The 12,941-nt window shown below is 33.5% G+C and overlaps 1 protein-coding gene across 3 annotated transcripts; it reads right to left on the bottom strand.

The window, feature by feature from the left end:
• Positions 1–646: 646 nt before the first annotated feature.
• On the bottom strand, positions 647–7,231 carry LOC18599040 (uncharacterized). Of its 3 annotated transcripts, none has more exons than XM_018121108.2 (9): positions 7,039–7,231; positions 5,049–5,122; positions 3,819–4,935; positions 3,420–3,711; positions 3,065–3,274; positions 2,776–2,949; positions 1,901–2,101; positions 1,671–1,784; positions 647–1,303 (listed from the first exon to the last, which is right to left on the bottom strand). In XM_018121108.2, exons 3-9 carry the CDS (start codon positions 4,910–4,912, stop codon positions 959–961), a joined length of 2,430 nt encoding a protein of 809 aa, XP_017976597.2. In that variant the 5' UTR covers positions 4,913–4,935; positions 5,049–5,122; positions 7,039–7,231; the 3' UTR covers positions 647–958. The 3 variants fall into 3 exon arrangements, with proteins under 3 accessions (XP_017976597.2, XP_088662648.1, XP_088662649.1); XM_088806522.1 differs by lacking the exon at positions 7,039–7,231 and adding an exon at positions 6,818–6,921; XM_088806523.1 differs by lacking the exons at positions 5,049–5,122; positions 7,039–7,231 and having other exon boundaries at positions 3,819–4,664; positions 4,745–4,883.
• Between the last annotated feature and the right edge of the window lie 5,710 nt (positions 7,232–12,941).

Below are 12,941 nucleotides of genomic sequence, written 5' to 3' on the forward strand. Positions count from 1 at the left end.
TCTCCCCTGTCTTGACCTTTCCTTGCTCTCCCCTCCTTGAGCCAAACCAACTAAACCTCCTCCATCGACAATCCCCACAAGCCATGATTCCAGCTAAACCTGTACAACCTCACAAACGCACATATGCATGTATATAATAAATAAAAATAAATTCATTTAAAAAATTTTTGAGCAAAGAAAAATGTTTAAAATTTTGAGTAGTTGAAAAGGGTGCAAATAATTTGGAAAAGTTAAATGGTTAGAAAAGATAATAAATTGATGGGGGCCAAATAAAGTAGAATAGTAGTAAACTTTGGAAATTTTGAAGAAGTTCAGTAAGGAACTTGGCTTTGTCATTGATGTGAGCCTACAAGGAGGATCAAGTCTCAAAAAAATTTAAATAGCGGGTTATTTCTTTATGGATGCCATATTTTTAAACTCCAATAGGCATATTAAATGATTGTTGTTTTTTTATTTAATATTTAATTATTGTATTAATTTTTTTAAATACATCCATCGAGATGCGTGCCAGTGGTCTAGTTTCACTTATAAAATTCAAAAGCTTTATCACCAATGTCAAGATAAATTTTTTAAAAACTAATTCGATATGTGAAACATAATTTAAAGAAAGAAATCAGTAGGAGGAGAGATTCCCTGATTACAAAAATGGGAGGAAAAAAGGTTGACACTTCTGTATTCATCCTTCCAATGACTGGATTATACACTGAACAATAAATATTCAGGGGAAAAAATAAAAAGAAAAAGCTATTTATTCTATAAAATGATATCATATTGCAGTTGATTTTAATCAGCAAAAGGCAAAGCGACTTCTTCCAACTATACATTCAAGCCATTAGGCCATGCTTAATAATTCTAAAACTTTGAATCATCTAAACACTTTTCTCCCCTGATTTTTTTTTTCTTTGTTTTCCTCACCTACAAAACACGAGAGATATACACAAAGAACTAACTTAAACCCTCACGCAGACCATACCTCACGCAGGAGTTCATATCTTGCATTTGCAGCTCCACAGCCTTCATGCTCATGTTTTCCATTTACTCTTCCGTTGCCAACCATTGTTGGAGATAATGGCAATTTGTCTATTATTGATGCAAGTGGAGAATCCAATTCCTCCAGTTCCTCATCACTGGTATATCCTTTCCTCTGTACCACTGATGCATTCCTTGACAGCTGCGACTTCCCTCCTGCCTTTGCAACTTTTTCTGCCACATCTGCCGAGGACGGAGAAGTGTACACAACTGAGGCAGCTGTATAAGGGAAACTCCTCGCCGAATCCCCTGATAATCTCCGCTCAACAATACTCTAACAAATCAAAGAATCATAAATCAATAACCTGGCATCTTTTTTCTCGTTTTTACCAGTTAAGGGCAAGATTAACTCCTGCCAAATATCAAACACAAATAGCATATGCAAGGCTGAGATTTATTATCTAAGACATGCAGTTGCCACCATTCCCCACCTGTAAAGTTGAATAGTTATCGTCAACTTTATGGACTTATTAGTGAGGTAACTCCAACGCCAAAAACAAGGAGTTAGTTGTGATACGGCCCAGAAAAGGACCAAATATTAGCAGTTTCAGAAACTAGCATATCCAGTAAAGATTCTGCATTATTTATAAAAATTTCGATGAACAAATGTGTTGAACAAGGGAACCCCAAATTAGTCCTACCTCAGCATTCAGGGCTTCCAATACAGCTCCTGGAACAGGATCAGGACAAAATTCATCTGGAGTGAAGTTGCAAAGAATGCGTTTCACCAACGGAAGACCTATTGATGGGCACACCTAAAGCCATGAAAATGGAATATCCTATGAAGTTAGGAAGGAATCAATATCAAAGAGACCAGAAAAGTAATCTACTAATAGTTTAATAATATGCACAGCTTTAATTAGAAATCAACCTCATTTCTGATTGAACGGTCCATTAGCATGTCCTTTGGAAGCATTAGAAGATCACTCAGGGCATTAAGGAAAAGGAAGGATTTAGATTCTCCATCTCCATTTTGTTTGAAATCATCTTGACTGTTAGGCTGGTCTTCTTTTAAAGCATCATCACTATCCATGCCAAACATATCAGTCAGCCATCTTGACCAATTACCAACCTGCATAATAAGCATCCTGCTTTATAGAAATTGTATGTAACTTTTTCATATAAAAACTATGAAATGTGTTACATGGACTGGGGGAGGTACTCAAACACCCAATTATTTTATTTTCCTGTGATAGCAATCAGGGAGCAGATGGAAACCAATCCAACAGCCAGTATTGCTCCACATAGAAGTACATAACATGATAACAGCATCATATATATAGCATAAATTGAGGACTTCATATAAAGAATGTGAGAAGTCACGTCATAATATGTTAACTCAGCATCATAGATCATTCCATAGGCAAAATATTTCTTGGTATACATAAAATGCCCTTTTATACATTTACTCAGCTGCTTAGATCTTTCCATTGGTAATGCATTTTCCATATGTTATCCTGTTTAAATTCAACTAGCTAAATACCTACCTAAACAACTACTATTTGTCACCAATAGCAGTATATCAGAGGACAAGCCACCAACTCTATGATGGCAATTTCTGAGAGAGGCAATGTTCCAATGAAACATGAAACGACAAAATAGACTTAATATAACAACTGCAGAAATTATTGAGATTCACAACAACTGCAACTTCCTCTTGGGACATAAGAAGATTAGTGAAAATACTAGCCCCTAACTGGATATACCACAGAAATCAAGAAAAATATTTAGTGACATAATACTTACTGAATTTTTCAGCTGTGCACCAGATCCAAAGCTAAGATCTCCAGCTGGAATAGGCAGAACCTTTGAATCTACAATAGGATCAGACACAGGATCTGTTGGGATCTCATGGGCTGACTCTCTCAGAATAGCATTGAACATTGCAACATCTAGTCTTGCAATACAGTGTTCCATAACCTAATATAAGAGGATACATCAATTAGCTCACCAGAAGAAAGAGAAGAAAACAAAGCTAAGATACATCATACGACTGCTTAAAATTTACAGAGAGCAAACAGATACAAATATGTACCATTCTTGCAATGACTGGCAAGCAACCACACTCATGTGCTTCTGCTCTAACAGGACAAAGTCGTTGAAAAGCATCTTGGAAAGCATTTTTCCACAGGTTGATAGAAAGACTTCCTTGCTGTTGGTCACCCAAGGCTGGCCCCAATAACTTTCCAACTGTTCTGCTAGCAGATGAACCCTCATGAAGAGCTTGCATATGCGGAGTAAGAGCCTGAAATAAGGAGCACACATGAGATTCCTTCTCTCTTGTTTGTAATTTAGAGATCATAAATTGAAATGTATCAATTAGATCACAATCATGTTTTAAATAACACTGACCCTTTATTAACAAAAATTTGACAAGTGCAACTATTTACCTGCCACCATACTGACTCGACTATTCGAGAAAATATCCAAGATTCCACTTTTTCCAGTGCAGATGTGAAGGTTCCTGTTTCTTGCCAATCATCAACAAGCTGCACAAAACCATTTATGTGTTTACTACCAGCACCACCTTTCCATTTTAGAGTTGGAGGCTTTACTTCACTCCGTTTGTTACTGCCGTTTGACTCAGGAAGCCGTGTAAGTGGACTTGAGTTGCATGAGTTGCCAAATGCCAGAGAAATGATCTCCCTCAGCACTATGGTGTTTGATAACCAGAAGGTTAACCTTAAAAAAAAAAAAAAAAAAAAAAGTGGAACATTATTCAGCCGTCAACAGTATATGGAAACATTCTGAAGCACTCTCCAAATTATATCTGCTTGAAATCTACATACCTCGAAACATCATTACCACAAGATTTAGCAATCAAAATAAGCCCAGACACTGAGTTTTTAGCAATTGTGGCTCGCTTGTTTTGGGTCCAATGCTTGCAAGCATGTATGTAGAGTCTAGAAAGGCGTCGAGCAGGTGTGTGCACTTTATGTGCTGAGCTCCCATGCTCTGGTACAACAGAGTAAAGAGAAATTTCCAGGGCAGCTACTTCTCTCAGCTCTGCTTCAAGTTTCTCAATTCTTGTCTCCATCTCTTCTATCTTTTCATTTAAAGCTGTCTCATCTTCAACTTGAAATTTGTCTTCAGCATCAACGGGTTCACTTTCACTTCCGAAACTTTGAGTGCCATTTGATGTCTCATCCAAAACATCAATTTCTTTTACCTCTTCAGCATACTTGTCATTAGATATTTCTGAAGACTCTGATGAAGGTTTACCAGAAACTTTCAAGGTTTTGGAATTTTTTTCTAAAGAACTCTTGGTAGCATCCTTAGTAGGCCCTCCATTAGATTTTTCAGATTTCTTAGAAGTATTATTCAATGCCTTTGAGCGTAATTTATTAGTTTCAGGCTCAGATCCCATTCTGGATCCACAAGAAGAGCTATCTGAGAGGTTGCCATTGGAGACAACTTTTGGAACTGCGGAAACACTCTCTCCTTTCTCATCCTCAGCTGTCCAGGGATCTCCTTGAGATGATACTGAATCTTTTATTGTCTCAGAATCTGATTCTCCTTCCTTTCCCTGACTTGTTTCTCCCTCCATGTCACTGGAGCGATCATCTAAAATCTCATCCTTTTTTACTTTATTGGTCGTTGCATTAGTTTTTGAATCTCGTGATATTTCTTCAGACCTGTTAACATCATCCACATAATGTATAACCACGTTTTCATAAACTTCAGAGGGCTCAGAGCCTGCATTTGAATCACTTACTAAGGAACTATTGTCTGGTCTAGCTTTCAAAGCTTTGGATTCAGTTTCTTTCACATTCAAAGTTTTGCTACCAGCCTCTTGATGTGGCTTATTATTTTTCCTTTCAGTTCTTCCAGAGCGCTTCGATTGGACATTAGCTGAATTTCTTCTCTTGCCAGTCTCTTTCATACTTAAGTTGATTCACTTTTTAACTACAAGTAAGGAAGAAGCTGTGATGAGGGAGAGACTAGTAACTGATAGTCCTATCAAAGCTTGTTAGTTGAATGTTAACACTGGATGCAAAAAGGCATGTAGTTGCACATACTTAGCATTAGGTGACCTACTCCTCACTTGACAGCAGAACGATCTTCTCCTGGCCCTTTACTCAGTTGAGTGTATCTGCATTAGAGAGAAGCCAGGATCATCAAATATAGACTTATCTGTCACTTGACATAAGCTAAAATCAGCTGCACTTCTGAAACAGAAACATATAATTGCTTTACTTAATCATGGTAGTGGACACCAAAAATTGGCAGACTGCTCTAGACCATACAGAAAGCCACAGACAATGATATTATGAAACTAAGAGTATTAATTCAACATAGCCTCACAAACACAGCCCTGCATCCAATTTGAGCTTTAGGCTTTGAAAGCAAAGGAAGAAAGAGCAGGGAGAAAATGGACCATGCAAAAGAAAGGAAACCAAATAACAAAGGGCAGAAGCATGCAAATCTTTCAGCCATATAGGGTTATAGGTTCTGTAAAGTAAAAATTAACAGGGTGAGATTCAAATTGCCACAAGGATTTGAGAATGCTCAGACCTAAATCAAAGACAAAAACGACGAGCAATTACAAGCTTCTTGTCAACCTTGTATCATCAGAAGCACAAACGGTAGCAATAAAGAAACTTGTATGTCACTGGACTAAATTTATCTTCTTAAAATCACAATTGAATCTATGTTATAGCATCAGGGTAAAATTTTAGGCATAAGAATTTACGACAAACCTCAAGGGTAACAACCAGTAAAATTGAAGTTACATTTTGTCAACCTCAACAAAGGAAAATGGTACACATCCCCATTTTGAAACCTTTAAGACTATCCAGCATGTGCTGTTTGCAACTAACATCAATGATAAAAATTTACAACTTCAAAATAAATGGTTAAATTCACCATTCAATAACTGTTGGTGAAAATAAGGAATACATAACAGTGGTCCTTAAAGTAAAGTATTGAAACAATTCTGAAAGTAATATGCCCTGCTCTGTGGGCTGTGGCCCTAAAAAATGCCTAAATCAGAACAAATTATGCATTTCCCAATTCCTCTTTACTTTGATTCTCATATTCTATTTGCATTTATTCAACATTTCTTGATCCTAGCATAAACAGAGTCAATTTGCACATCTATCCCAAAATTTAAATCAAAGAAGAAAAAAACCCAGATATAAGACATCTGACATCTTGCGATGGATTTCTAGCAGCACAACAAAGTTAAACACTGTCATCATCAAAATCACGGTTAGAAATGACCCAAAAGAAATTCAGAAAGGTTAATGAAGCATTTTTCAAAAGAAACTTCCTCGGTATATAGCATTATCAACCAAGAATATATCCCCTCCAAAAAGAATCAGAAAAAGACAGTCTTGCAGATGACACAGGACAAACAAACAAACTACGCAGTAAGCTAACGCAGCTGAGAAACTAAGCTAACTTTACTCTTTAGTCGCAATCTCTCTTTTCCGACCCATGGCGGAGGCTTTCAAGTTTTCACCATTGAAAAGGACATACCTTTTTTTGTTTCAAGTCCAAAGCGTGCATTTTCATGAATAAAACGACATAAATTTTCTCCTACTCTCATAGATCTTAATAAAAAACGAATATAGAACTCAGACCACACGAAAGTTGATCGAAATTCAGCTCCTCACACTTTTTTTTTTCTTTTTGATAATTATAAAGGTATTAAAAACGCAGCCTGCATTAGAAAAGCTTCAAGAACTGGCAACTGAATTAGAGTCAAGCATCTCAAATAAACAAATACGAAGAAGATAATGGAGCTGAAACAGAGCAAAAAAAGACAAGATCCAAGAATTCAGACCATTTTTCGATGCAAAGAAAACAAGAGAAAATGCCGTTTCGAACTCTTGGTGTTGTCAATTTTCTCAGCTACTAACAGAAAAGAGAAGAAGAAGAAGAAGAAATGACAAAAACGACAAAGAAAACAAGGAGCGACAACGCCAACAGAAAAAGCTGTAATGCAGAAACGCAACGAGGAAGGCTGTCAAAAACAAAGGAAAAATAACAGTAAAAAGAAGTTACCAAATCCAAAGCTTTGTCTTGGATTCTTCGAAGACGGAGTAAAAGTAAGTTTCGGACACACAACCACTCTATCCAATGGGGATTTTAACCTTTTCTAATTTCCGGGCTTCGAGTCTCGTGCAAATGAAAGGAACAAGTTTTTATCTCTGTGGCGCTGGTTCTGAGTGGAGTCGGAAGTGCGGGAAGAAGGGGGACGCATTTAAAAAGGGGCGAGGCGAGGGCCCGCTCTGTACGGGGGAAAAAAAAAAACAAAAGACGAGGCGAGGGGGCTGTCGGTGGGGTGAGAGTGACCGGGAACTGCCGGTTTACGGTTTATGAGGAAGTCATGGCTACTTGGGCTTTTTTTATAAGATTTATTGGTATTACCTAAACCGCCATCATTACTATCCTGTATTGGGTCAATTGTACCCGATTTTGTGTCAAATATTCGATTTTTACATTAACAAAAAACGGAATTTATAGAAATAAAAAGTGTTTGGAAGGTTAGATTGGACCGAAGGGACCATCTATCTACCGCTCCTCGGGGAGCTAATCAAGATGTAAATGTAGCACCTATTTCTTACGGCCACAACAGTCAAGAGATATTTTTCTCAAATTTAAGATAATTAAAATCAAGAGTTTTGGGTGACTTTCACTTTATTTTATTATTCCGATTAAGACTTAACATTGATCTTTTTTAAATAACAGAAAAGACTGATTAAAGAGTATTGTAATTCGTCAATTTTAAGGTAATTAAATCAAAGGGTTAAGAGTACCTGAAATCTTGCATTAATCTCATTTTCAAACATGATGCATTTTTGAGGAGACATTAAAAAAAAAAAGAAAAAGAATCCAAAGTTCTGTTTCCTCTCGTGGATGAATAATTACTAGAAAGTCATAGGAGTTAGTAAATGATGGGTATGTGACGACCTAGATCTGATGTCCTACCTCGTCTATGCATGTATTTTCCAAAACCATAATGCTTAAATCCTAGGATCATGTACTATTGAGCTCTTCCATACGCTATGTTCCTTCCCATAAATATATAAAGGAAACAACTCATCCAATTTTGTAATCGAATTGTAAATAATTTTCTAGTCAATAAATTGTTTGCAACCTTCTTTCTCGGTTTCTCATCCATCACCCCCACTTGTTTTAATGAAGAGATATGCCAGTAGACCACATATAAAATCAATAGTTTGTTTTCCACTTTTGGCATCACCCTTTTTATTAAAAGAACCCCCGATGCTGGCCAGTGACTAACTACATGTCCCGAGAGTCAAAAACAAATCTTTAATACAACATTGCTTGCTTTGAATTCCATCCCAAAGGCTGCCAACTTTTAAATGCAAGTTTCTGAATGAAGCCATGGTTATGTTATTAGCAGTGAAGTAAACACTTATGGCGGGAGTATATTTCATTTCTCTATCTATTTTAATACAAAGTTGAGATAGGTTGACTGGTCCCCGAGCAGGTAAACGTAAGATCAGAATACAAGAGATGTCACAATATTATTCATTTGAATTTCTTGATTTTCGTAGGTTGCAAGTCATTCATATGCACAATGATTATTCCTCCACATATCTGGACTTTGGTAATTTTTTGTGTCCTAATTTTGGCCAACCACTTTGCATTCACATCCATCCAAGCATGTGATTTGTTATTTTAGACAAAACTAATTTTAATTTGCTTACTTTACAAATATTTCAATAATACGGTATTATTAAATGTTTTACTTTATAAGGTTGTTCTTTTTTTCCTATTGAACAAGTGAGATTTGAGTCAATTGTTCGAATAGTGTGGACAATAAAATACACAATATATTTTGTAAAAAACTTATGCTTCAAGCGTGAAAACTGAACATCACACAATCGTAACAATCGAGTATGAAACCACAATCACAAGACAATATTAACGATGACGTTATATAAATAATTCCATCATTAATACAACACTAAGTAATTAAGTTACCATTAAATAAATAATTAAAAATATTAGTTCTTAATTTATATAATTAAATTGAAAATTTATTATTACATTTCATAGTTTTATTTTATATACTTAAATGACTAATTTATTAAGTAATTAATATAATTACTTAGTGTTTATGTAATAATTTGAGTAATCACTAAAAAAATTATCTAAGTATTTAATTAATTAAAAAGGTTAATTAATTAATTATTTAATGGTGTTAATTATGACTTTATGTAAATAATTATGTCATTAATATACTACAAAGTAATTAAGTTACATTTATCAAAATTAATTAATAATCTTAATTATTAATTTGTATTATTAAATTAAAAATTTTGATTACATTTCATAGTTTTAATTTATATAATTACATTCATAATTTATAAAATATTTTTCTTGTAGTACACTTCTTCTTCTTCTTTTTTAAATAAAAATTTCAATTATCAAAAAAATTGAAAAATAAACCATGACTTCTCTAATGAAGAAAAGAAGAAAGGAAAAAAAGAAGACTAAAAAAATTGAAGAGAAGAATTAAATATAAAGAGGGATAAGGCATAAGTTTCAAAAGCATTCGATATTAACAATATACAATATAATTTTTGTACAACTTTGTAAGTGTGTATTTCTGTTAATTCTTTTAATGTAAAAAGATTGTAGTCATATGATATGAGAACTTACAATGGCAGTCGGCTACTCTATTTTTGGTTTGCATTTGAAAAAAAAAACTGTTGCCTTCTTCATAATAGAAAAAGGTCAAAAAGACTGTTGTTGAATAATTGTTTGTGCAAATGCTGAAGAAACAAAGTCTAAACTGTTACGGGACGTAATCGACTCTTTATAAATGTATGTGAAGACATATGAATCTTCAAATGCCAGAGAGATTTGAACTGGGTGCAATATTTCTTCTTTATTTTTTGTCATTTTCTCTTTTCCTTGTATATATTCGATACATTTCTATTTTTGTGGCAATTATATTATAAGAAATGCTCAATAATATATTATAATTAAATTTTAATTTTAAAAGACATTAATTTTTTTAAATAAATAAGTCCAGTAAAATTAAGACTCAAGTCTAAATTTTTAAATTGTTGATTGAATTTTTCCCAACTTGACACATAAATACTTTTAAAACTGAACAGATATAATCTTTTTACTTTTTAAGTTGATAAAAATTTCTAGACACTTTTGGATTTCGAGCAGCATAGCATTGTCCTGGTTTACCTGATTTACTCAAAGAAAATTTTCATGTAATCTTTACTTCAATCTTGGAAGTCCTCTTTTACACAAACAAGTTCACTTCCCTTTAAGGAGTTTCTAACTACTCGTATATCAATAAATGGGGTTTGCATAAAGAGATGTAATCTTTGTTAGAACTCAGAAAAGCTAGCTATCTTGAGATCAAAATTAATTACAAAATGAATCTGCCAACCATAATGAAAAGAAACAGATTCCTATCATTTTCTGCCTCTAAGCTAAGCGAAATTGGATGAATTGGTCCATCTTGTGATCTGTTAAGGTCAAAGTAGAACCCCACATGGGCCAATCTACAATAATATGAAGAAGAATCAAGAGTGAGAGTGGGTCAGTGGAGGTGATGGAAACTTGGATTATGGGATAGCACGGTTTAGCCACATGAGAGGTGATGCACTATTTTTATGCCCACCACCGACATTGACATTTTCTTCTCCTGAATTGACTGACTCTTCAGGACGCTCTCAAATCTTGTCTTCGTGCACCCCACTTTCACCACCATACTTTCATCTTCAAATTTTTAATTATAATTACATACAAATTTATTAATTTTTAAAATAAAAAATTTATTCAAAAAATATAAATATCATTAACCAATAGATATAAAAAAAATATTAAAATATTATTTTTTTATTAATTTAAAAAATTATTAAGAGTGGAGAGCATTGACCCGTACTCTCTTTGTTTTTTTTTAAATTAATAAAAATTATATAATAATAATTTTTAAAATTAATAAAAAATAAATTTATTTTTTAAATATTTTTACGTCATCGAACTAACAAAAATATTAACAACTGATTAATGGTTAGACTTGTTTATCTAACGGAAGATATTTTTTTAAAATAAAACATTCATTTCGAAAACTAATAAATTCGTTTGAAATTTCGATTAAAATTTAAAAAGATGAGGTATTTTACTCGAAAAATATATGCTTTTTCTTTTTTTTGTTTTAATTTGATATTGAGTTTTTGGGTTTAGGAGGGGATATTTTGTGAGAAATGTGAGATGGTTGATGATGTGCGTCACATAAAAATTAAAATGATTTTGATTTTAAATGAATGAAATGATGCAACTGTTTTATAAATTTCTTTTAATGCTTCTCTCAAGAATTGAAAATAAAATTATATACTTAATTAATATAAATGTTATACAATGAATAATTAAGTACGTTAATTTAATGGAACCAGCTAAAGATAATTCCAGGTTGTTGTCGGTTGTGTACTGGGCCCTGGTCTGTGCTAAATGGATGTGGATCCTGCAAAAGATTTTTGTCTTAATTTATTTATTCCTTTATTAATTGTCATTTAAAATTATTGCTGGTGCATGTCCCAATATGAGCATCACTAACTACTCTTCCATGCCTGTCGGTCTTTCATGCCCCAAACATTTTTATCAAAAAGAAGCAATCAGTTTGTATAATCTTACTATTTCTTTCCTCAATTTTTTAATTCTAATAAAGTTAGTTAGAATTAGAGATGACATTGTGTATTATTTTGCTTAGTATTGGACTCTATCCTACTCCCATCAATTAGTTGAATAATTTGAGTACCAGGTAGGCTCAACAATTTTAATAAGTTTCTAAATTTGATTGTAAATTATAAATTTAATTTCAATTTTAATATTTTTTATTTTTCTACTATTTAAATTCAAAATTAATGGCTAAAAATTCATAAACTATTTTACTTTACTTTCTTGACTTTTGTTACTTGATTTGATTGTAATTGATAAAATATAAAAAAAAGTAATATAATGTTACATTATATTAATTTTTTTTCTCATCAAACATTACAAGGTAACTTTACCCTTCACATTATACATTATTTCCCAGGTACGAAATATCCGTCGGGAGTTAAGCATCAAGAATTGTGTTTGTCCTTCCCGTGCCGGTGAAACGACATGCTTTGGAACACGTTTTAGATCTAATAATAGCAAATTGACAATGGACATAAAGCCACAAAGACATGTCTTGTAAATCAAATTGCAGCACCGACATTCAAATATTGCATGCGACCCAAAGGCCAAACGCAACAACACATTCATAAACTAAGCATGGATCGAATTGCAAATGAAGAATGGCTTTTTGAAGCTGCCCCAGTGGCAAAAGCTACATCTTTATGACACTTGGATAAAAAGCATGCAATCTTGAAAAGAATTTTAAAGTTTATGTATAATCATAATTAACAAATGGTTTAGGGGCAAAGGGTACATGACATGTTTAAAACTTTAAAAGATGAAAAAGATTCTATTGGTCCACCCTTATACGCACATGACATCAAATTATTATGACATCCTTAATCAACATTATATCTTTATTACTACTATTATATTAAACCAAGTAGCATTTTTAAAAAGTGAGATGTTGGACTTAATTAGTCCAATGCTTGAAACTATTCATACTTGCTTTACATCTAGCTAATCCAATGACAATTAAACGGTGGGAGATCCCACCGACACAATTATAACCCTTTTTTTATACTCAACTATGATTAACAAAACCCATTATCACTATGGAAAACAGAACAATTTTCCTTATGCTTTGAAATTGTGATGGCATGGCATGGAGGAATTTCTTGGATCAACCAATTTTTGGGCTTGGCAAACAGCACTTGCTCATTCTCGGATGACCCAATTTATTATGCTTGTATTTACATAATGGACTTGCCACATAGATAGAGTTGGAAATAGAAAATTAAATTGTT

The sequence above is a fragment of the Theobroma cacao genome, chromosome 5 (assembly GCF_053813885.1).
Source record: "Theobroma cacao isolate CCN51 chromosome 5, ASM5381388v1, whole genome shotgun sequence".
Classification (NCBI taxonomy): Eukaryota; Viridiplantae; Streptophyta; class Magnoliopsida; order Malvales; family Malvaceae; genus Theobroma; species Theobroma cacao.